This window comes from Phascolarctos cinereus, unplaced genomic scaffold (assembly GCF_003287225.1).
Source record: "Phascolarctos cinereus isolate Bilbo 61053 unplaced genomic scaffold, phaCin_HiC Scaffold_7;HRSCAF=346, whole genome shotgun sequence".
NCBI classification, from domain to species: Eukaryota; Metazoa; Chordata; class Mammalia; order Diprotodontia; family Phascolarctidae; genus Phascolarctos; species Phascolarctos cinereus.
This window is the reverse complement of record NW_027556180.1, coordinates 194839809-194866522: the sequence shown is the minus strand read 5'-3', so window position 1 is coordinate 194866522 and position 26714 is coordinate 194839809. Positions and strand designations below refer to the sequence as shown.

Genomic DNA, 26714 nt, shown 5'->3' with positions numbered 1-26714 from the left:
ATTTATCTACTCTCTGATAAGTAAAAAAATCATGGCATACCATGTCAACAGAAAAATAAACATATTAATCAATAATCTTAGTACTTGTAACTAATTCCTTCAAATCCTCAATAAAGTAATACTTTACCATGAAAAGAAATATTAATATTTCTGACTAAAAAGTGATTTGTAAATTGAATTTTAAATAATCAAACCATTGTTTAAATAAATTGGAATATGAGACTTGTCATTTAACGGAACCTGATAATGCATCTTTACTGCCAATGAGAATAACATCTCAATCTACCTTCCCACGCACATTTTCCTCTTTAAGCCCCCATTTTATGTGCTGTATATCATTTTCTGAAAGTATACCACATGTACATCCTGAAACTTTGTAAAGATATTGAGATAGTTCCAAGATAACTTATTTTAAAAAAATTAATAGTTTTATTGAATCCTTTAAATTAAATTACAGAGTTAAAGTTAAATTACAGAGACAGTTTTTAAAGATAAAATTACTCTAACAATCATTGCAGCACAAATCTGCGGAACCTTAAAGGGTATAAAATACTAAGGATGTTAAAGGGAACAAAATAATTACACTGCACTGAGCAATTCTTAACAAATAGAAATAATTATATTCCACTAACTCACATCAGAGATGATAAATCAGAAAGAACATATCATTTTGCAGGACTTTTTCTCTGTTGTGATAGTAATTGTAGAAATGACAGGTGATCCCATATGTATTTATTAAGACAACAAAGAGTTATTGTCTCATTCACTTTGTGGTACTCAAAGGTTCTATAGCCAAATGATCAATACCAAATATCTCTAGGTGGATATTTTAAATAGCTTGTATCTTTTTTTTTTTACTTTATTGATTTTTTTTAAGGCAATTGGGATTAAGTGACTTGCCCAGGGTCACACAGCTAGTAAGTGTCAAGTGTTTGGTGTGAGGCCGGATTTGAACTCAGGTCCTACTGACTTCAGGGCTGGTGCTCTATCCACTGCACCACCTAGCTGCCCCCAAATTGCTTGTATCTTTTAAAGACACCTTGGGAAGAAAATTTTTATAATTAAGCAATATAGATATACTACATTGGACTAACTGTACTCTGGCCCTTAGATTACTTCAAGACATCAATTATGGTGGCAGGACTCCACTTTAGTTGAGTTCTATACATTCTAGGAACAACTGACTTTTGTAAAAAAGAAAAGAAAAAAAAAAGCAGTTACAAAATGGCATCCAGAATATGCTCCTCTTTGTAATGAAATGCTAGAAAGTGAAGGTGTGACTGAGATGGATGGGACCTTTTATATAGTCCAACTCTGTAATTTTAGAGAGGTAATTTAGGCCTATAGAAATAAAATGAGTTGCTCAAGGTCATATAGCTAATTAGAGAAAGGACCAGAACTAGAATCCAGGTGTTTCAGTCCAATATTCTACTATGAGACTATGCCTTTTAAACCCCTACATCAACATTCGACAATTTCTTTATTAAAATTTTTACAAATCAAAAACATTTTATAAATGTTAAAATAACATACAAACACTAGCTAGCTAATTTGACCTCTATTCCAAAGGAAAATTAGTACATAGTTACACAATTGAGACCAAGAAGGTAGGCTTGCTCAAAGACAAGAGATGGAACAGCCAGGGTCTTATAATAGATCCCTGTGATTCTAAAAGAATCAGAGGGTTGGTTTGATATTTGATAAATGGAGAATTCATAGGACTTCTGTGGAGAGTATGTGGGAATACATTGATAAGAACTAAACAAAAAAAGAAAACATGGATAGATAGAAATCTATAGGTATTGAGAAAGACTAAACACTAATTAAATAATGGTTTTATCAACATGTGTTAATTAAAATGATTATAAAAATACTTTTACTATGAAATATTCTATATGAAGTTTAATACCTGATTTCTTGATGTTTTAGGGCTTTTCTCACCAAATAGCTTGCCGGTTGGTTTCTCTTCTTCAAGACTCTCCCCACTTCAATATATCTTAAAGTCAGCTGTCAAACAGATCTAGCACAGATCTCTTTCTGTTTCTGCTCTCTGTCTCTGTCTCTCTCTTTCACACACACACACACACACACACACACACACACACACACAACCCATCCCAAAAAACTCCAATGGTTTCCTAATACCTCCAGGATAAAACATAAAATTTTCTGTGTGGCTTTTGAATCTCTTTGTAACCTGGCCCCCTCCTTCTTTTGCATTCTTCTCATACTTTAATCCTTTCCATGTTCTCTGCAAGCTAGTGACACTGGCCTCCTTGCTGTTCCTCATAAAGAACATTCCATCTCTCAGTGTTTTCACTGGCTGTCCTCCATGCTTGGAAGGTTCTCCCTCCTCATTTCTTAGTCCTAGCTTCACTGGCTTCCTTCCATGCTCAGCTAAAAAGTCCTGCCTTTGGCCAGAAGCTGTTCATGGTGTTTCTGGATCTTGGTGCCTTACTTTTGAGATTACCTCTAATTTATCCTATATATACCTTATTTATTTATAATGGTTTACATTTTGTCTCTTTCATTGGACTTCTTGAGAGCAAGGACTTGAGAAAAATTATTTTCTTATTATATTAATAACCAATTTTTATATGTGACCCAAAGATCCTCTTTTTGATTATTAACAACCAATTATCAGTAGGTTAGTTATTAGTTGCTTTTTTCTTTCTTTTTTTTTTTTTTTGCTTCTTCATTCAGAGCCCAGTTCTTGTGAAGGACAGGGCTAAAAATGAGACATTCTCTTCAAACTTGGGGTAGACCCCATCCAACTGGGAGAGTTTATTTCTGATTAAAGGGTAAAGAAAATCTAATCTAGGTGAAATCTGGCACATTATTCAACAATTTAAGTGGCCTGGTTAGAAATGGGTTCCTTTGTCCAGATAGCTGGAGGCAGCTAAGTCTCATCAAGCTACTTCCTCGGAAGAGGAGCTGAAGACTTTTTGCCCACCTCCTCATTAATATATCCACCCACTCATTAATTATTAACCAATCAGAGTTGATTTTCACCCTGAGGAACCCCCCCTCTTTTCCAAAAGTATTTAAATATTCAACAACCTCCATGCAGGGTATTTGGTTTCGAGAGAGACCAATGAACTCAATTTATTAAGTATTTGCTAGCATAATTAATAAATTGATTATCAATTACCCCAGAAGCTCTGTCTCTTGGGCTTTTCAGTCATTTCAGCTATTTTGTGCCTTTCTTTGTATTCCCTGAACTTAGCATAGTGCCTGGTATATAGTAGATGCTTAAGAAATGATAGCTGAATAACTGACAAGACTACCTTTAAAGAATCATGGAATATTAGAGATGAAGGGAGCTAAGGGGTCAGCTAATCCAACCCATACCTGAATATTAATCTCTATACAATGTTTGAAGAAACTTTTAATGATTTTAGGATTTATCAGAGATACTGATATCCTCATCTTCCTCCCAGATCCTTTATACATGTTTTCAATCTGGTTGAAGCCCACTAAGTACATATGTTCACATTCAAATGTCAGCAGGAAATAGTTTCTTAAGAAAAAAAAATTGTCGTACCTGTTCATTACAGTTATAGCAAACTGATTTCTATGTTTTCTTAATGGTTTCTTAAAGGGAAACTGGTGCTTGACAACAACAAAAATCTTCTATTCATTTTCAGTTTAGAACATCTTTTTCAAGTGGAAGATTTCTTCTGGGGCACTGCAGATTTTCTAATCAACTTCCAATCTGGCAAGATGAATCTTACTCATTTGTTAGAAAATTTAATGATTTAGTTCAATAGCAAGTTAACAACCACTATTATCTATTCTCACCTAATGATAGGAGGGTTTTCTACTTTTCTCCACCCATTACTTCGCTTTCTCTTTCATCTCTCTCTCTTTTTTTTTTTTTTGCTGTGAGGCAATTGAGGTTAAGTGACTTGCCCAGGGTCACACATCAAAGTGTTAAGTGTCTGGTTTGAGACTGGATTTGAACTGAGGTCCTCCTGACTCCAGGGCCAGTGCTCTATCCACTGCACCACCTAGCTGCCCCTCCTTCATACTTTTTTAACTCATATATGTTCATGAAAACTTTGAATCTACAAACAGGCAAGTTTTCTGGGTAACAGATATGCCTTGTTATTACTTGTCAAATATATAACCACACAATTCTCCTTCACAAGAATTTACCAGGTTCAGAAATTGGTAATATCCCAAATAAAATAGAATTATCACAAAAGAAGATCAGATATTATCCCAAGTTTTTTATATGGCCTACTTTTTCTTTTTGCTTGGGTAGGTAGGTAGGTAGGTAGGTAGGTAGGTGGAGAGGATATGGGGTGAGAGGGATGAAGCAATGGCATTCGTAGCTCACATTCAACTCTGAATCTAACTAAACCATTTCTCCAGTGACACATGGAAAATCCACAGTCCCCAGAAATCATATTTCCCATTTGGTTTGCTTTTGGGAAGACTTGCTGTGCATAGGTGGCTCAATTAGACCCTCATGTATTCATACATACACAAAACTGGAAGTTACAAGGAGGCATATTTCAACTCAATATAAGAGAGACATTTCTATTAATCTAAACTGCTTTTAAAAATGGAATCAATGTTCCACATTGTAATGAGATCCCTGTCACTAACAGTATTCAGGTAGAGGCTAGATAACCCATTGTCGGGGGTTTTGTAAGGGATATACTATACTAAGAGAGGAGTTAAACAAGTTGACCTTTTAGGCCTATTATTCAGTATTCCTAACTAAATATTTTTAAAATATTCTAAGTTTAGGGAAAAAAATTCAGCTATTATTTTTCTAAGTGATTTAATGTCAGCTATTTTACAAATCATACATTACAGATGCTAAGGAGTAGTTAATTTCACTTTGAATACATTTTCTTGGTTTATACATCATGCACTGGAATATCACATAGGAATCAGGTCTTGATTAGTGACAAGATGGGATGGACCAGAAATTGCCAAGACCTAGAGTCTATATGTATTTCCCTAGAGTGGGCAGGTAATCATTCCAGGTCCTAAAGACAATATATTATTCTTTTCCCAAGCCCCACCCAATACTAGTTACAAATTGAGGTTCATTAGGTTCCATTGGACTGATTTTTCAGAAACAGGAGGAAAGATGTTGTAGGTAGGAAATTCCTATATAGGTCAGGTCAGATACATCTTGATGTAAGCTATGTTCACTAAGAGGGATATATATTTTAGAACTCTAGGGAAAGATGAGGTACATATATTGAAATCAGGATGAAAAATATGATTAAAGAAATAAGTCCTAATGGATTGCTGAAGGGATAAATTTTAGATCATACGAACAATCCTGTTCTATAGCCTCTGTGGAATTTGCCTCAGCTGGAATACTACTACTTCTGTGGCTGTCATAGTTCTGCCACTTTCTAAAAGTGAGGCATAGTCAGAAAAATGACAGAAATTGAGCTGATCATGCTGAGATTCTGAGCTTATATTTATCCTAAGTGCTGAATTAGTCCCTATGTCTAGACCAGAAATAGGCCATAAATGATAGTTGATCACAGAGTTGTAGGTAGGTAGCTACATAAGCCAATCTGGTTTATTATCTCACCACTCAATTGAGCTGTTCCCTCTAAGGTGACTAGTGAGCTTTTAGTGACTTAATGACCTTTTTTCAGTTTGTCGTTCTTAACCTAACTGAAACAATTGGTGCTATTGACTATCTACCTTCTACCTATGTGATTACTTTTACTTACTTAGTCTCCTTTGTTGAATCATCAATGACACTCTACCATCAGTTCTTATCTTGGACTCTCTTCACTCAACTTTCTATACCCTCTACCTCGGTGATCTCAGCTACTCTCATTGTAGATAACTTTAAAATCTGCCTGTTAGCACTCATTTGTCTCCTGAACTATAATCCACCATAACCAACTGCCAACTGGACACCTCCAACTGGATATCCCATGTAAACACCTCAAATTCCACATTTCAAAAAGAGAACTTTTTTATCTCTGTCCCTAAAATTATCCCTCACCTAAAGTTTCCTATTTCTTGTGAGGAAACTACCACCTTTCCAGTTACCTAGATTCCCAACCTCAGTGTCCTACTTGATTTTCCCTTCTGTTTCCCATAGCTAATTAATTACCAAGTAATATTGTCTGTGCCTTCATAACATATCTCATATATATTCTATTTGTCCATTTAAATGGTCATTGATCATTTCCATAACTTTCCCTTTCCCTTTTTCACCTCCTCCTCTTAGAATTTTAGCTTCCTTTAATGGTCAGCTCATGAGTTGCCTCCTATGGGGAGCCTTTCCTAATCTAGCTCTTAGTACACTCCCTCCTCAAACAACTGGTACTCTTTTTCACATGTTCTTTTTTTTTCTTCACATATTCATTATGTAAGCTCCTTGAGGGCAGGGACTATCTTTTGCCTCTTGTTATATCTCCTGAATTTCACATAGTGCCTGGCACATAGCAGGCACTTTGTAAATATTTAGTGATTTATTGATTGATTCATATCCTCTTCCCTCTCCCCTAGAAGAATGTAAGTTCTGAGGGTAGGGATCTTTCTTTGTTTGGTCTTTGTATTGTGAGTACCTGGTGCCATGCCTTGTAACTTTTTCTTTCATATGTGCTTACTGGACTGGATTGAATTGGTTTGTCATGCACATCCTAGAACCATAAGGCTAAGATATTTGAAAAAAGGTGGAAAGGAGGAGGAATAGAAGAATAGAATGAGTCCATGTATTTTTACTGTTTTAGAATGTTTATAAAGCTTTGTTCTCATGACTTTGAGGGCTTTATTTTCAAATGAGATTTAATAAGATTTCAACAAAATTTACTGGTACCTCCACAAAGGTGTTACTTTGATGCTCCACCATCTCACTGATGTGAGCCTGGATTTCACAGGTTCTGCAAGCAAAACTGAAGCTTCTTACAGGGAAAGCTTCACCGTGCTAGAAAGTCTTTGAGTTTGACCTACCAACAGTTTGTACCAAGCTATCTATTATGAGAGAAGTTTGCTTCCACAGTTAAAGGAAAGTTTAAAAAAGCAAAGACCTTGTAAGTTGTGATAGACTGACTTGCATTCATACCAAGGTGTAATAACAAATCCTTTCCTGAGAGAAGGTTCATTAGGTACTCAGAGTAAAGAGTGGAAAAGAACACAAGGGCACTGAGCCTGAAGAGTAGAATTTGAGGATGAAATAGAAGGAAGGGAACACAGGGCAAAAGAGGGGGCTCTGCCTCCTACAACTAAATTGATGGAGTCACAGAATCAATCAATTAATCCTTCCATAATGTAATCACAACATTAAAACAGGTATTAAGAAATTTTTCTAATTTTATTGAAATGCTGTGAGTTCTTAATCAGTCTGAGATGATTATGAGGCTTTGATTGTTAGATAAAGGCAAATGACACTAATGACAAGGAAACACTTTGTGATGGTTTGAGCAAAGCAATCACATCCTTAGTCCTAAACATAAAACATGCAAGTCAGTTCAAGTCAGTTTGTAGTTTGGTAGTACTGGAAGTGTTCCCAGTTCCCAGACTTCATCAGTTCAATAACTAGAGCCAATAGAGTTCAATAACTAGTAAAGGAAGAACCAGGACCTTGAAAAAGAATATTTTTTTTTGGCATGGATTTTTGTCTTCAAACAAATTTATTGACTCTAGATTTTTATTGGGATTTTATTCAACCTGGTTTGAAGACAAAGACCTCCTCTTTTCCATCACCAGGCATTTCAACAGACAGACTGCACCAGTAAGAGACAATACAATCTCTCTGAAAACCCAATTGTATTCTCACTCTTTTAACATAAATACATATTTTTAGACTCCAACATTTCAGCAGGCAAAAAAAGAAAACTTCCTAAGAAATAGACCTATCCAAAAAAAGGAATTAGGTTCAAGATAGGGTATTCCCCATTACTTGAACTTGTCAAGCAGAGGTTGAATGACCACAAGCAATGATTGTTGTAGCTATAGACTAGAGGATCTTTGCAATCCCTTCTTATTCTGAAGTTCTATGATTTGATGACCACCAGAAAGTTGAAGTTGGGCAATGGGGGATTTTTTTTTCAGGATCAGCAATTAAGTAAGATTGACTACTGAGGCAAAGATCAACTATCATCCACATTGATAAAATCCTGTATCATTGAAGTACTGAAGTCACTATAAATTTACTGGATGCCACATTCACTAGATGTTAATTTTAATAAAACAATGATTAGAAAGAAAAGGTGATTAGTTTTTAAAAATCTAGTCATTATGAAAGGATTAATTTTTATTTAACTATTCAAACTCAAAGATTTTATTTCTTTACAAGTTAAAATGTTAGTTTCTTACATAATATAAATAAGAAATACATGCATTTATAGCCAGAAGAGACCATAAAGGCATCCCTTTAATTTAAAAATGAGGCAACTGAATGCCAGATAAACTTTGCAAAAGACAAGAGATTAGCCCAACATAATAAGTGGCAAAGACATTACTTGAACCCAGGTTACGGGATCATAGATTTAGAGTTTTTTGTTTTTGTTTTTTTGTTAGGCAATAGGATAAAGTGACTTGCCCAGGGTCACCCAACTAGTAAGCTTTACGTGTCTGAGGCTGGATTTGAACTCAGGTCCTCCTGAATCCAGGGCCAGCGCTCTATCCACTGCGCCACCTAGCTGCCCAATTTAGAGTTTTAAGGTACTTTGGGAGGCATCTAATCAAAGCTTTTCATTTTAGAGATGATGAAACGGAGACTCAAAAAACTTAACTTGGAAAGTTAAATAACTTCACCAAAGTAACACAAATAGTAAAAGACAGAGAACCCATGTCCTGAAATTCAGCACTCAGAAAGCATTCTTATTAATATGCTTATATAGCAAAGAGATTTTTTTCTGTCACCTTTCCAATAGGCTTTTAGTTAAAATTTTGGCTCTAAAGATCTTTCTAGAGTCTGACATTAATTCAAAATAAATATGTAGTAATAATGCTAATAATTGGAAAAATCTATATTCTACCCATGTGAAAAATGCAACTTTTTAATACTGAGAAGAAATCCATGGCTTTTGTGAAGCAACTGGATGAGGTACCATATTACCAGAAAATAATTTATTTGGAATGTTTAAAAATCAAGAATAAAAAAAAATACCACTCTGTCCATTCTAAGTTCTTTCACTGGTATGTAGGAATATATATATATATATATATATATATATATATATATATATATATATATATATACACACACACATATATATGAATGTATCCTAGGTTTTCATAGTTTAAATGCCTCAAACTGATAATGGAAACATTATCTAATAACTAATTATCTAAAAACATTATCTAATAAACACTATCTAATAACATAATTATTCTAAATACATTGATGGCTTAATTTAATAATGCCAGCCTTTCCTTTTGATTTCTTTGGGGATGAACTTTAAGGAATTTTCAAATTAAGCTATATCAGAAAATATTATTAATTACTTTCAAAGTTCCTTGTAACTGGAGTTCTATGATTCTATGGGAAAACGAAATCTTAAAAATTCCCCAAATTATATGATATAAAGAATGGCATCTCTGTCCTAAAAGCAATATTTGGTGTAAGCATCAAGGAGTATATGTATAAAATATATTATTATAATTCTTAATTCTAGAGAATTAAAACATGTTTTATTGACAGAAATGAGAGTTTAGGCCTAGATTACCAAAATTCCAAATCTTGATTGATTTTATATTTTAATTTATCATGTAACCAATCACACTTCCAGCCACTTGACTTCATGTAGTAAAACTCTAAATAGCACAAAAAGAAAGCCTATAATTCGTAGGATCATACAGTTATAAATTCGGAAGGGACCTTAGAGATCAACTAGTCCCACATGCTCATTTTTTACAGGTAAAGAACTTTAAGCCAACCAAGTTAATATCACTGAATGAATCAGTGGCAGAGTTAAAACTAGAGCCTAAAACCCTTGACTCAGTGGTGGTACAAGGGTCTTTCTACTACACAATGTTGAATTATAGAAATTGCAATTGAGGATTTTGCTGATCTCTAGCAAGTATTTTTAAGAGACTAGTTTCAGTGTAAAAAGATGAAAATAATATGAAAAAGTAAAATAAATCAAAGAGAAAATATTTGGATTACATTCAAAATCTGTTTAGCTTAAACAACTTTCTTTTATACAACCCTAGATTTATTCTTCACTATTAATAATTTACTATGACATCCTTTCCTTAAGTCATCCAGGAAATGCATGTTAAAATATGATATATTCATATGAATATGTATGCGTAAATATTTGAGTATATATACAAACATGTGTATGTTAATTTGGAAAACAAAAGACAATTTCTTCCAGCTCTGCATCGTTGTTTTATATGTCTCCCTGAAAGGAAGCTATGCAATTTTGGGTGGTTAGAATTGAATAAACCATAAACATCCTAAACTTGGACTCATCCAAAACAAAACTCTTCCTCTTTTCCCCAAAACTCATCCCTCTCATGAATTTACCACTTACTGTCAAAGGCATCACCATCTAGTCATCTAGGTGCACGATGTTGTTGACTTCTCACTCTTACTAACCCCATATAGCCAATCAGTTGCCAAATCTTATTTTGTTTCTTTCTCCATATCTAGTAATATCAGAAGACTTGATCAGTTGAGAGGAGATATTTATCTTTGGAATTGAAATGATTTGAAAATAGATATGAATAATGACTCAAACTACACTAGGAACTTTTTTAGAAAGTTCAGGCATCAATTTGCTAAGTATACCTCTCTATGCCCCTAATATATACTCTCCTCACCCCATTACTCACAAAGTAGCAAAGGAGACAGTAAGCATTAGACTAAGGTTTAAGTAGTCTCCTCTCTTTTTAATTAATAATAATATTAATAACACAAATAGCTGGATTTTTTTTCCAGATAAGCAAACTGATAAAGAGATTAAGTGACCTGCTAAGGGTCACACAGCTAATAAGTATCTCAGACTGGATTTGGACTCTATATTCCACATCTCGGGTCCAGTTCTCTATTCACTGTACCACCCAGTTACCTCACAATTTTCTAACATTTTCATTTGGCTACAGACATTTTGCTTCTCCAGACTTGGTGGTGTTCTTGAGTTAAGTCAGTATCAAAGAATGAAAAACGAAGGACTAATCTGGTATCCACCACCAATCAATCAATCAATCAATCAATAAACATTTATTAAATACCTACTATGTGCCAGGCATCATGCTAAATGCAACATTCTCTCCACATCCCTTGTCGCTGGATGAATGAACAAGTCGGATCTGAAGATATTTAACATTAAACATATTAACCAATCGATGAAATCATGGCTACCTGGTCTGGGGCTGATTGACAGCAGTCAGCCAGTGACATTAGTGGGAAGAGGGAAAGGAAATGTTCCCCTCCTTTCATGTGACCCCTAATTATTTCTAGGGCCTTTAGGAGTAGCTGATTCCCAAATTCATGTGCCAAGCTTGTAGAGTTGAATATTGCTTTCTCACTTTGTCTTAACAGCACTAAGCTCCTATTATCACCTCCCAGTGATCAAAACTTTTATCCCTTTAATATAGAGAAGACTTTCTACTTACTCTATTTGTAACCATTAAATAAAGCGCGCACACACACACACACACACACACACACACACACACCACACACACCCCACATAGCATTTCTGCTGGCCAAAATTGATTTATACTAAGCAAATGAGATCTAAATTGAAATCAATATATAATGTACAAATTTGCCTACATAGGTAACACAGAGAGGAAAATAAAAGGAGTCCTCAGATCCATCCCATCCCTTGGGCAAGTTCTTACAGTACAAACTCATAGGTACAAAAACCTACTGCTATACCACAGCACAGGATTCATCCAGATCTGGTAGGTTCTCATGGCTTATCTCTTGGCAGCTCTCAAGTCCCTTCTCCCTGATTGCCTGGGCTCTGAAATATACTACCCAAATAGCCTTTTCCCTGCCACCACCACAATATATCAAGGTCTTCCTTAAAGAAATTTTCTATGTAATAGACAGATAAAGCTAGTTATAGAGATAGAGATTAGAGATTTTTAGGTAGCTTTCTAATTTGTGTACTTACAGGAGAAACAAATATTTTCAAGATGAGACTCAAATAGAAAAAAAAATTCTAGGACAAATAACAACTTTATATTTTCCTACCAAAGGAAAATAAGGGGTGAAAATGATATTTATTAAGTATGTATAGAATAATTTTACATACATACATACATAAATACATATCTATTTGTGTCTAATGATGGCCATCTTTGGGGAAGGGGAAGAAAAAAAAGAAATTTACATGATAATTTTGTTGTATATTCAAAATGAATAGCAAGTTGTGCATAGTAGATTTGCAGCTTCATGTACAAATCACCTTTTTATTGTACTATATTATGGAAATACTTGTCTTATTCCATAAATTAAAAACAAAATCAAAAAAAAATCTATTCTATTGTCTGAAATACACACACATTAAAAAGTAGTGATGATTTTCCTCCTTCCTACTGCTTCTTGTTTTGGTAAGTATAATTTTTAATTTCATCTTTTTTTTTCTTTGTTCCACTTTTCTGTTTTGGAAAGAATATAAAGGGTCCCCTTCCCCTCTTCTCCTTTTCCAATAGTTTTTTTTCATGTTGTCTGAGAGATTTCTGAGAGAAGCTTTGAAGATTCTCTTGCTTTTTCTGCCTAAGCAATGCTCCAATAGACCCCCAAAAGAACAATTCAAAGGAGCTTTTCAAAAGTACATTTGTTTGGCTTTGTCCTATTTTCATTAAGGTATTTCAACCTCCACTTCAATTTCCCTTTTTTTTTTGCTGTTTGTCTATATATTTCTTATATCTCTTTACTCTCTCATGAACCTTAGTTTTACTGTTCTTCCTTTTCTGTTCATGTATCTTTTATGTATGCAGCTTACTATGAGAAGCTGCTAAAATTAAGATCATACAATCATAGATTTAGAGCCAGAAGAAACTTTAGTGGACATTGAATCCATGCCTCTCCTCTTTAATGAGGAAAGCAAAGCCCAAACCAGAAAAATGATTTATCCAAGGTGATACAGGCAATGAGTGACAGAGGCATGATGGAAATCAAGATGCAATGGAAATACAAAGACAAAAACAAAACAACCTTTGTTCTAAATAAGATTACATTCTATTTGAGAAATGACTTATATATGAAAGGTAAATAAAAAGTATATTCAAAATAAAGTATAAGTACTTTTTTCAGGGTGAGACAGCAGGAACAGAAAGGTTTTAATTGTAAGAGGCTGAAATAAAGAGGAAGTATATTGCAGGCATGGAAAGCAGACTGTTCAAAGGCAAAAAGGAAATGGAATGTCATGTATGAAGTCAGTTTAACTAGAATATACATCTCATGAGTAGAAATCATTTCCAGTCTTACAAAAATGCTATTATAAATATGTAAACTTAATAAAATAAAATTATCATGGCATGATGGCTAGAGTTCAGGACTTGGCAACAAAAAATTCTGATTTCAAATCCTGTCTCTAATACTTACTAGCTGTCTGATACTTGGCAAGTGACTTAACATATATATGTGTCTCAGGAAAATCCCTAGGATTTAGCTATAAAAGTGTAGATAAATGTGATCTGTATTGGTTGGAAGGGAAGGACTTGTTTCTTTTGTACTTGCATGTGACAAAATCACAGATTCTTCTGATATACCTATTCACATTACATTTCTATTTTCGAATAAAAGCTTGTCCCAGCTCCAAATCTATGAACCAAAGAGAGTGTAGTATATTGGGGACAATCTGCCAGGACATGCTGTTGACACTATTGAAAGATGTCAGTTTCACAAAAGTAGTGAAATATGTGTAAAAGAAGCAGATGTGCATGAAAAGAGTCTTGCTAACAGCATCTAAAGGGTTTTTTTTTCCTCCCCAACAAGGTGGGACTTGAAGTGTCCTTTTCCAAACATTAAATAATCAGACAATACCACTTCAATTGTTTTCCATACACCTGCCTAGAAACAAACTAAATGATTTAATAGATATTTTTATATTTCTATTGCCAAATACCAAACTGCATTCATTTGATGTTTCAATGACCTCCACTCTCTATTTTCTAGCTTCCTTGTCTCTGAATACTCTTACCTCCCAAAATGCTTAGCTAGCAAATCTAGCAAATATGAAAATACTGTGATGAAAACAGAAAAGTGGACAGTGAATGAGTCAACACAACAATAGCTACACTTGCTCTAGGATCACCTAACCATGTTGTGTGGGAGGGTGGGGTAGGGTGGGATAAGGATGATAGATTTTATTTCTTTGTAATTTATTTTTTGAATTTATTTATTCATTTATTCATTCATTCATTCATTCATTCATTCATTCATTCATTTATTTAGCTCTGATGGGTGCTGCTACATAAGCAGGTGTTCCTTTCAGATATTTGTGAGAGAGAAAAAATGAAGGGGAAAGGAAACAAAGGTAAGGGAGAGGATGGAGGAAGAATCTTTTAGCTAATGTCCCATTCTCACTCAAAAGGAGATATTGCTCATACTATACAAATGACTTCACAGTTTTTTTTTCTGTCCTGGCATTTGGACAACTTTCCTTGCTTCCTCTACCCCATGGTACAAATCCCTGACTCTTCTACACTAGGCACGGACTCCTAGCCTGTGTATTTTGGAACAGATCCCCAGAAATTTGACTATTCTCTAGAAAGCAAAATGGTTTCCTATTTACTCTCTAAAAAGGTCCTAGGCTTAAAGTTCATTTAGAAATAGGCTATTGTTTTTCTGTCCACCAACTAGAGGAGTCTCTGGACTCTTGTCTATACGTGGTCAGATAGCTAAAATTTTGTCTATTCTCTGAGCACTCCCTGGTTTATTGTCTTTTTTCCCTTATCCATAGCCTAATATCCTTCACCAGAAATTTCCCTGACTTCCTGCTCACTGGAAAAAAAAAAGATACTAGCTCTCTTTTTACTCTTCTCTCCACTTAGTTCTCTGATCTCCTACTCCTCAAGATGTAGACACATTCCTCACTTGTCAGTTCTTCCTTGATCTTCTGGCCAATTGGAGACAGACTCCTGGACCCTTGTTTTTTCCTAGACTACTTCATGAATCAGTCCTCTATACAGTATTGCTTCAGTTATCTTTGTTGACCTTCCTGGTCCCTGATAACTGACTACTTCTTGGATATCATCTTGGATAAAACATGTGGAGCAAAATCTTTAATTAACTTGGGTTATCAGATAATATTGAAAGCCTACTAACAACATCATTACCAGAATGAAAAACAACATAGAGAGCACATATGTAGTTTAGGACAAAGAAAAGTCAAGCCTAATAGAAAGAATAATTAGGGACCCTGGGGCAGAACTTTTAGAGTAGGAGAGGGGGACAATGTGTCTACTAGAAAACATGCATTCCTATTCACCACTTTTGTTTTATTCTACTAAGGAGCATTATCATATATTATAATTAATTTGTTTCTAGAAAGCATATGATTAGGTATCTATCAGGATACAATTTCCTAAAATTCTTAGAAATTTTAAAATTTCTTCTATCAGTCTCTATCCAAGGGATGGTTGCTCAGCTCAATTCCACTTTCTCCAATAACAAAGATTCAACTGAATTAATAAGATTCTTCCTGGAATGCCCAATCAGTACTCTCCCCAAGTCTGCTTCTTTTGCAAGACATCTTCCTGGACTCTTGAACTATATAATGTTCCTATAACCTTCCACAATTACAATTCCATGTTAACTATAAGGGGGTTGAAAGTACTCTCTTGGCTTCTAAGGGCAGTAGCAACAGTTAACAATCTCAGGGGCTCCTTTTTCCTCCTCCAGGTACTATTGTTCTGTGCCCCTGAAATATAAGGCCAGAGTGTTTTAAGTCTACTGCATTGCATAGTGACATTCTGATTAGCATAAATAATGAATCTTCTGAAATGATTGAATTCTCACACTGTATATCTTCATTGGGTTGGAACGAATTACCACATTTTACAGAATAATAGCTTTGAATAGTGCAAATTCAAATATATGTGACCACTTCAGAAGATTCATTATTTGCACTATTTGAGACTTAGCTATAGTAAAAAGACAGGTTCTACCATTTATTATCTGGGAGACTAGGGGTTATTGTTGTTGTTGTTTGTCCTTCCTTTTCAGAGAGGACCAATAACGTCACCATGTTGGGGCAAATAATGGATGATGGATGATGACTTGATTTGTGCAAGAATTGGATTTAAGTGAAGCAGAGTTGCACAAAGTTATCAGCCTCACTTTCTCTTCCAGAGCCATCAAAGTCCAGTGGCAGGACCAAAGTCAAGAAGACTGGTGATGGCCCAGAATTCAGTGGATGACTTTGGCATCTTTGATGTCTGACCAAGCTCTAAGCACTCCACAGTGCCTGCTTCAGCTGCCTTCATGGATGTTGGAACAAATTGCCCTTTCTACCAGGGAAGTCTTTATGTACTTGGGGTTGACATCCCTCTAACTCATCAATGGGTTTGAAGCCAGGCGGTTACCTTCAACCTGGGTTAGCCCATCTGCCAAAATGATTTTGACTGGATTGTGGCTGCTGTGCATTCTACTGCTTTTTAGAGTCACCGGTGAAAGTTGGGTGATAGGTGACTGAGTATGTCACCTGCTCTCCCCGTCTCACAACTACTGATGGTCTGTTCAACTTTTCTGCCTTTTAGACTCTTTTTTCCCCATGATGCACAATGAACAATAAACCTAGGTACTTTGCAGAAAGAGTATGATCAAGGGGAAAAAAAGGAGGGTGGGGGGAGATTTGAAGTCAGTCAATCAAAATATATTTATTAAGTGCCTATTGTATGTCAGATATGTGCTAAACCCTGGGGATATAAGAAAATGAAAAAAGATAATCTTTGCTCTCAAGTAGCTCACAGTCTAAGGCAAGAGACAACATGCAAACAAGCTGTATACAGGATAAATTGGAAAGAATCAACAGAAGGAAGGCACTAAAATTAAGGGGAATTCCTATAGAAGATGACATCTTAGCTGAGACCAGGAGGAGGTAGAATTTAGAAGGAAGAGTATTTCAGGCTTGGGGAAAAACCAAAGAAAATGCCTGGAGTCAGGAGATGGAGTACCTTGTTTAATGAAAATTAAAGAGGTCAGTGTCATTGGATTATAGAATATTTGGGGGTGGGAATGGTAAAAGGAGAAGAAGACTGGTAAAGTGAGGAGGACAGCAAGTTATGAAGGGCTTAGAATGTCAAAAAGATCATTATATATCTTATCCTGAAGGTGATATTGAGTCACTGGTGTTTATTGAGTAGAGAGGGAGACAGGGTCAGAGCTGTACTTTGTTAAGATCATTTTGACAGCTGAGAGAATTGATTAGAGTAGAGAGAGAATTGCGGGATAGAGACCAAACAGCAGTTGTCCAGGCATGAGTAAAAAGACCTGAACCAGAGAGGCAGTGAGAGATATGACAAAGGAAAACTGACAGGACTTGGTGACAGATTGTATATAGAAGGTAAGAAACATTAAGTAATTGAAGATGACACCAGTTGGCAGCCTGGTTGACTGGGAGGATGGTGGTGCCTACTACAGTAATAGGAAAGTTGGGAAGTTGGGAGGGTTTGGGGGGCAGCTAATAAGTTTACTTTTGACCACGTTGACTTTGAGATGTCCAGTAATAGGTAGGAGCCTTGAGCTCATTAGAGAGTTTAGGGGTGGATAAATGGATTTAAAAATTTAAAAATCGACAACATTAGAAATGACAATTTAATACATGGGAACTGATGAGATAATCATTTGAAATAACGTAAAAGGAGAAGGGAAAAGGGCCTAGATATAAACTGCATGTTTTTATTTAACATGGAAATCTAAATAATTTTAGAGGGAATGCAGATACACACTCTTAGGGACACTGTGGGATTCCATCAGTTAGAAAAAAATACTAGCCTCATACAAAACAAATCCATTGGCTTGTTGATACAGGGCTTTCTCAACAGGCCTTTCATAACACTTTTTATTTCAGTTTTTGTTTGTATCACATGTATGGTCACTCTAAAGCCATTGCAATAAATCAAGTCCAAACAATCTACATGTGACATCATGGAAACCTCAGTGGTGTTTAATAAATTCTCACAGAGTGAGGTGAAATAGTAACAACTACAGTTATCCACAGTCCCATTTTACTTTTACTTTTAAAAAAGTCTTGTCTTTATAAGCTGTTTCTAAGGTATCTAAGTATAGAATAAATATTTTTTGTGCATTTTATAATTTGGCCAGAAGAATAATCTTGTAAAAATTAGTCAGAACCTGGTACTGGCATTAAAAGAAGGGAAAGGGAAGGGGAAAGGCAAAGGGGAAAATAAGGGGAAGGCAGAAGGGAAAGAAAGGGGGAAAAGGAAGTGGAAAAGAGAAGGGGTTCCTTTAAGAAGCTTCCACAGAAATCATTAAATTATTTTGCAACCTTTTGTCTTTTTTTTTTTCAGTATCACTTTCCAATTAAATTTGAAATGTACATAAATATCTCCAGGATATGACAAACCCAATTCAGTCCCAGAACATCTGCAAAACATTAGAAATAGAAACACACAAGAAAAGGATTTTTCCCCCTTCTTCAAAAACAAAAGATGAACAACAGCAGCAGCAGGATTTTATTTCTATTACGCTACCTCAGATCTAAAATTCAATGACAGAGATTTTAAAAATCATAAAGCATCTGTAATTGAGCTGGAATCATATAAAATCCCACTTCAAATAAGTCCTTAGTAATTTATTACAGTTTAAGGAGATAACATGACCTTTTTTAAAAAACGTTTAACTGTATATACCTGAGAATTTCAAGTATGTGATAAAAATTGCTTAGTAAATATACATTTTGACATTAAAATACTCACTTTGTTACTAAAGTTCACTTAGCTCATACATTGAATTAAAATTAAAATAAAGTTAATGTAGTATACTTTTAGTTAAACTAAATATGCATATTCATTTATATTAATTTAAAAGCCATTTTAAAGTATTCTTCAACTTAAAGCCTAAGTCTGTGACTTCCAATATACTTGTTAGATAGAAATGATGATATATAAAAAAGAAAACAAATCTTAATCATGCATCTTTAATCAAAGTCTCATAACATCCTCAAGGATTAAATAAGGTATAAATAGAACAATTCTGTTCCATTTCAACCATTATCCCTAAAAGAAAAATCATGTCTACAGTTATGAAACTGCTAATTTATGAAACATTATTGTAAGTTTCAACAAGAATAATAATTTCAAAAAAGATTGGGATTTTGTGTGTTGAAAGATATCCCTATAGACTTATATTCTTATTTTTAAAAATCAGCTGCAAAGACTCAAAAGAAACTAAGATTTTTAAGACCAGATTTTATAGAACAGTATCATGCTTCTCCAGTGTTAAATATAATTTAAAAGGAAAAGTGCTACTAAGGTCAATGATCATGTTCCTAAGTGGCATCTTTAATATTTGGAATGAGTATTAACTATGAAAATTCATGGTATTTCATGAAATCTTGTAGTTCTTCCCAGTCAAAATCATAGTCAGAGATTTAGAAATGCTCTTTCTTTTTCCAAATTTGTGTCAGCAGAAAGGGAAATAAAGTGATTTTATTTGCTTCTCTGAATAGTCTAAAGTTAAATCCATGTATCATCTAATTAGGAAAACCACGGCAATTAATAAAGTCCAACTCAATTTTAAGTAAATACAACATTCTACTTAATTTGAGAGCTTCTTGGTAGTTAAAAATTGATTAACTTCATCATGGCAAGCCCTCAAACACAGATTTTTCCTTCTAGATCCAAATAAGGAGAATCAAATGATTTAACCATCTCAAGTCATATAATATCTTTGATTGTCATTTCAGTTTAATGAAAGACTTCTGCATATTATGGTAAAATATTTCCTGGGAATTAGAATTTTTGGGTCTGCATTTAAGTAATTTATAAGAAAGAAACTAAAAAGCATGGTGAAGAAAGTCAGAGAAATACTAAATATAGAATTAGCAGTGTTTATTTTATTAAAAAGTTGAAATCATATTAACTTTAGAGTTTATGACTTACAAACTAAAGTATGTAACATGTTTAAATATGCTTAGCAGCAGTTTGGTAATCAAAAGAAATAATTTGTATCTTCCCAAGAAAATAAATTTATTATAATTAAAATATTTATAAGAAAATATATTTACCTTTCTTGTCATCAAAGTACAGAGTCTGTTGAGCTGGATTTGACCACTGGAGGGAGGTGTTATCATTTTGATCAACCCTACAGGTCAAATTTGCTGTTCCACCTTCAACAACTGTAACATTCTGCGTGAGTGGAAACTGCCCTTGGCTGCCTGAAGGGGGGTTAAAAGAAAATGTGAAAGTTAGAGAACTTATTTATTTCTAGCAAGCTGTATAATTGGCAGTAAACTTAAATATTCTTACTAAAGCAACATAAAGCTACAAAAGGAAGAAAACAGTTCAGAAATATTTAATAAGTAATATTGCCATAATGTAGATTTAAAACTGCTAGCACTGAAGTTTTTAGAAAGCTTCCATTATTATTACAAAGATATTGTATAGTTGTACACAAAACTATGGCATATGTTCATGTAGAGGTATCATAATTATTAATTTTTATTGACCCCATATTGACTACGTAGCGTTATGCTTTATCTTCTTCAGGGACAGGAAAATTGAATAACTTTACGTGAACTGAATTCTTTAAAACCACATTAATGCAATGGGCAAAAGTAAAATACTTCCCCCAATGCTCAAACATAAAAGTAATACTCAATCAAGGGTAAAATCCATAAAATGTGACTGTCCAAAATTTAGATTCCATTTCTGGCATTTAAAAAAAAATAGTATTGCTCTTCACAGAGATTCTGCATTTACAAATTCAAAATATAATGTAAATGATTTATTTGGACAGATTTCAAAATATGTTCCATAACAATAAGGAATGTAACATATCTAACCATGTCTTCTAGGATCATAAAATTTGAACCAGAAAGGAGTTCTGAGGTTATATTGTCTAACTCCTTTATTTTACAGATCAGATAAGTGAGGCTTAGAAAGGTTAAGTTACTTGCCCAAGGTCACATAGGTACCAAGTGACTAGAGCCAGGATTTGAACTCATATTCTTTGACTGAAAAGCCAGTATTCTTGCCACATCATCACACTGAGTTCTTCTATTTATACTAAGTTGTATAACTTTAAGCAAAATGTTTACAAAAGAAATCATAATTTGGCTAGTAAAACTATAGAATATCCAATAAGTAAATTATAACTTAGCAAGATGAATTAGAGAAATACCAAGACAGACATAAACAAAAAAATTACCAGGGTCAACTTCAAAATAATATTATCTGAGTAAAGTAACCCATTAAGTAAAAAATAATTTCTATATTCAAGTACATTAGGATGACTTCATCATACCAATAAAATATATTTCCCTTTTAATTAGTTTCATAATGATCATACCGTGACTATAAGCACCACTTGGTGTTATGCTCTAGCTCCTAGCATTAAAAAAAAAAAATCTTATTGCCGTGAAGCCTGCTGAGTGCCACTGTATGAGACAAAAGGGCCTGGAGGGGAAAATTTCTTCACCAACCCAAATGACACAAGTACACAGGTTCATGACCACATTATATAATTAAACCTATCAAGTGTAAGAGAGCTTATACCAGGAGCTTTGACAGGTTAAAGGCAACAATTCAGAGTCACTATAGCAACTCCACCAGGATACCTCCCTATGATCTTTTGGGTGGAGTTTTCAAATTGGGGTTAAAAGATGTCTAGAACAAATTCTTTGAGAGTTGACTTGAAAGCCATCAGGAGCCAGAGTGGGATGGGTTTTGCTTTCAACTCAAAGGTGACCTCTAGTAGGGGAAACATGGAGAACCATCAATCTTGTGAAGTGAGGTGAAGAGAAAAGCCACATCAAAGAAAATGTGAGCAAAGACAGAAAGATAGAATAAATGCTGGATGAGCCAGATTGCCAGTTCATAAACATCAAACTCAGCATTATTTTAAGCTGCTTTTTTTCCTGTGTGTGTTTTTTTTTGAAGATATTTCCCTGAACTGCATAGTATGTGTTTTTAGAAGTCTTTCAGTAGTAAAGGATACACTGTATAATTAATTTTTATCAGTTCTCAACAAGCCAAGAATACAGAAAAATAGAATAGAGTCTTTAGAGATCATTGAACCCTCATTGTTGATAAAACCAAAGCTCAGAGAGATTAAGAGACAAAGTCCACAACTAGTTGGTAGAAGGACTAAGATTGGAATCTGTGGGTTGGAGCAGTTGTGCCTCAATCAGGCACTCTTTATCCTATGACAGATATCAATATAATGCATTCATGATCCAAGTTTTAGGAAATTTTTGCTGAAAAGTTACTATTTAATAATTCATAAGTTCATTTCAACTAAAATTATTGTTAAGTTGGGAAAAGTTTAATAGAATGAAATGAATAAATTGAAAGATATAAAACACAGTGGAATTTTATCTCAATGGATTTAATATGAAATGCAGTGTAAAGAAAAACTGTTTGTTGACTTGAATATAATCTACAACTGAGTTTGCTGATAGCCATTAGCCACTCAACTGGAGAATTAAGGGCAGACCTATGGCAAATGTATACCTAAGAGAGGAAAATGAAAGTTAATGACATAAAGACTGATAGGTGCTTATTTGCTAAAACAAAAACAAGAGCAAAAGCAAAAAACTTCAGCATATCAAGGTTTCCATGTTAAAGCAACATCATCTAAATAGACTTGCTATGACTTTTAGCATTTTTTGACCTGCTTATGCTCAATTTCTCTCAGATATCACTTAGTTTGACAGGCTTCTCCCAAAATACTCTCCTTAATTCTCTATCTTGATCAGTAGTGACCACAATTAACTAATTCTTATGGAGTAAGGCGAACAGTAAAACACTACTGATTACTGCCAATCTAGAACTCTAATCATGCAGAAGGCTTGATCCAAAAGTCATAGAAATGTATTTTAAATTCATTACTTTCTGGGTACTAATATGTGATGGCACACACCAACCAGGACAATTCTAATATCATATACTTACATTTGGAATAAATAAAGAAAGAATGTAGAGGCCTAAGATAACTTTTTTCCCGCTAGGATTTTCACACACATAAATGTCATGGTTTCTAAAGAAGATATATCTTTACTTTGACAAATAAGTACTTCTTATATTTGGAAGGGAAATGTTTTCCCTTTGTTCTTTCGTCTCTATTTCATTACAAATTTTTCTTTTTCCTTCTATCAGTCAAAAAAGCCACTACTTCCCTATTTTATGGATTTTTTTTTACTTTGAAGCAATAACTTCAACATCATTCTTCAAAGAATACTACTCAATTTGTTTTTTTTTCTTTGTATTGCAGAAAATGATCTTGTGGTACTTAGTTCTTAGTCTAATAAATCCTAACTTGCTCCTAACTGATCACACTTTTGGAAAATATTCTTGGTTTATTTTAAATATTTTACTAGAAGAAAATTATGAATTTAAATGACAGAAAAGTGTTTAATGAAGAATGTCTATAAATCATCGTCTAAAGAATCTTCTTTGAACAATACTTTTTTTTCCCTACCAGGAAAAAATTATTATTCCCTTTGATGCTTTACTTTTCTATGCCTAGAAAGCTACGAATGCAAGATGGTTCAAACCCATACCTGATCTACAAACAGATAACCAGTCTCGAAAAGTTATGAATTAAAACATATCTTTTGCCAAGCTCAGAGTCAGTTTAACATAATATTTTTGCAACACTCTCCATGCAGGTGTTCACTGTGTGAACACCAAAAGTTCTGCACATTTTCCCTGTAGGGTATAAAGAAGCCAGAACTCTGGTGGCTCTGTTGCTGATGACAATCTGGGAAGTACCATCATTCAGACATTGTGGATTCACAGTGAAAAAGCCACATGAGAGATCCCTGAAGCCAGAATTATTGTCAAAGAAATAGTGGCAGGACAAGAGGAATGTTTGAGCATCATCAACAGAGCATAGCTTTGCTTTCCAAATCAGAGCCATTCAAGCTTCACTATCTCCTGAATGGCTGGTGAGTAAAAGCAATAGGTTTCTCCATCTCTCTTCTCCTTTTAAAGATTAAGTGTGGGTCATACCAGTGCATCAGTACACATTGTGCATGGGTGCTTAGTAACTAAGAGCAGTAATCATTTGAGATATATCTAGACAGACAGGCAGAAATTAAGGGACAGGAGAGAAAAAGAGAGAGAGAGAGAGAGAGAGAGAGAGAGAGAGAGAGAGAGAGAGAGAGAGAGAGAGAGAGAGAGAGAAGGGGGAAGTGCAAGCGTGTAAAATTCAGGGCTGTTTGAAGGTGAATGATAATATTTACTTTGGCTATTTAGTATGAACTGAAAATATCTGCTTTAGTTTCTCCCTAAAATGAATAATTGTATTTCAAAGGAATAGATAGCTGTTCTTTTAAAAACAGAAGTACAACCAAAAAAGATATTTTAAAACAGTTCTGGGAAAAAAAGAAAAAAAAACCCTCTGCATTGGATAGATAATGGTGGGATTTTGTTTTGTACTTATCTACTTATTGAATAGAAGGAAGGAAAGGAAGGAAGGAAGGAAGGAGGAAAGGGAATTATATGTGGCAAAAGTTGATCAGTTGAGCCTGTTATATTTTTTAATAGAAATTATAATTAGTAAAGAAAATAGCCCTCAGGATTTTTGTTTGCTTTTTAATATTAAGTGTAATGAATGCATTTCATTTCTTCTAAAAGTATTTTATAAATCTATTGTAAAATAATAACAGAATATATTTATTCAAAAAAGATCTGTAATGTTCCAAGAAAGTAAAGGATTCTGGAGATATAATTAGCCAGTCTTTTATTAATTATATAACAGAATAAGATATTTTACTTGATGACTCTCTTTACCCCTAAACCTTTACTACTTACAGCCCTGTCAGTACTCCACACAAAGTAAATTTCTTCTATCAAGTTCTCTGCCATGTTTGTTCTAAGATAGTGAAATCTTATTAAGTTTAAGATAATTCTTATTACTTAGAGTCTAAAAATATCCCCAAATGCACACACAGCATGCTTTTACTTCCACTGAATTACAAAAGGCATTCTAAACAAATAACTTTCTAATGTGCACGTTGTGGCTCAGTAGTTGTATGGACTGAGGCACATATTTCATACTGAAAGCAAACAGCTTAATATATACTAATGTCATTAATGGCAACTGATAGTTCTCAAGAGAAGTATGGTGGTTTCTATATCTTGTGAGAAAGGAAAATGGAGTTAAAATTAAGGAAAGTATTTTTCCATTTATTCGGTTATGAATTACCCCTAACTAATTTTTCCTATCAGCTTTTTCCAGTTTCCAGATGCCCCTGCACTTTTCCTATTTATGATTCCTCTACAAAAACTGAATTCCTTTAAACTTTCTTCTACAAGACTCCCACGTAGAATTGATTCTTTGATCCAACCTCAATCTTTCTTGACTTAGCCTGTGTTCTAGGGTACAACACCTGGTATCTAACTTCTGTGCCACCTTTATGATGCTATGGAGCTATGGAGCATGGCCATCAATATAGTATTGCATGCCAGTTTCCATAGAGACCGGAAGCACTAGAGGGACCTGTGTTCCATAGCAGCTGCCAGACCCAGGCGGGGAAGAGATGAAGCTGGCGGGCAGTGAGTCTTGCAAGGCCAAGAAAGGTTGGAAGGGCTTTTTCCTCCTGGTATCAGAAAATAGCGTTGCCAAACTGGCAGCTATGGTCATTGCAGTCCTGTAGACCATATCCTGGTGCTCACTGAGACTATTCTATAAGAGACCCATTCTGCTCCCAACTCTGCTTCTGTTCTGAACTCAAAGCAGAGACTCCTGTGTACCCAATGCTTGGCCCTGATCCACTATTGGCTTCTTATCCTTAACAAAAGGCTCTTTCAGATTTACAGTAGCTCCCACAGCTCCTGACCCACAGAACCATAATTCTTCTGTATGAATTCTACCTAGCTTTGTCTATTCCAGGACATGACATTAAGCTCTCCAGGCCTTTTACAACAGACCAATGAACTGATGGAATAACCACTGCACTGTCCCAAAACTGTCTACACATTTGCTGGAAAAAAAATAGACAAGTCATATAATGTCATATTAGAAGTAACTTTTATTTGCACTGAAGTAAGAAGAAATTTTAAATATCGTTAATTCTCAATTATCTGTGGCTGGGCTGGTGTTAGTCAGAATTATAGAGTAGGGAAAGTTTTTTTCTTCCTCTGGCCTTCCCTTTCTAAAGCCTATATACATAGGAACACATTCAATTACACTGTGCATGTCAAAATATACATGAAGACTATCTTAGATATCATTTCAGCCTTCTCTCAATAAAATATTCTACATTCATTTAGCATTTCTATGTAAAGACTTTTCTTAACAATAATTTTTATTGCATTCATCAAAGTTCCTAACAAATTACTCATGGCTTGGTTTTGAAAAAAAACTATTATATTTTTATATTATTCTAAAGAAATGTCATAAGAAAAAATTATTTCATGACTTCTATCATATCCTTACATCTGTATTTCTTTATGGAAATATGAAAAGGGTCCGTCTTATGAGGAACTGCCAGAGTTGGAATTCTCTAGACTAACACAGTTTGCAATGACTTTTTTATTTAATAAATATGAAAGAGTTGCTTGCAGCAAATAGAATCAAGTGACTTTCCCAGGGACCCTGAATAGAACATAAGTTCCTT

At 34.5% G+C, this 26714-nt stretch overlaps 1 protein-coding gene across 2 annotated transcripts in view; it reads right to left on the bottom strand.

The window, feature by feature from the left end:
• CADM2 (cell adhesion molecule 2) overlaps positions 1 to 26714 on the bottom strand; it is a 1332213-nt gene that overhangs the window by 275625 nt on the left and 1029874 nt on the right. For both annotated transcript variants that reach the window (XM_020970708.2, XM_020970710.2), the window contains exon 3: positions 20157 to 20306. In XM_020970708.2, the coding sequence (XP_020826367.1) occupies positions 20157 to 20306 (150 nt within the window). The remainder of the gene's footprint in view (positions 1 to 20156; positions 20307 to 26714) is intronic.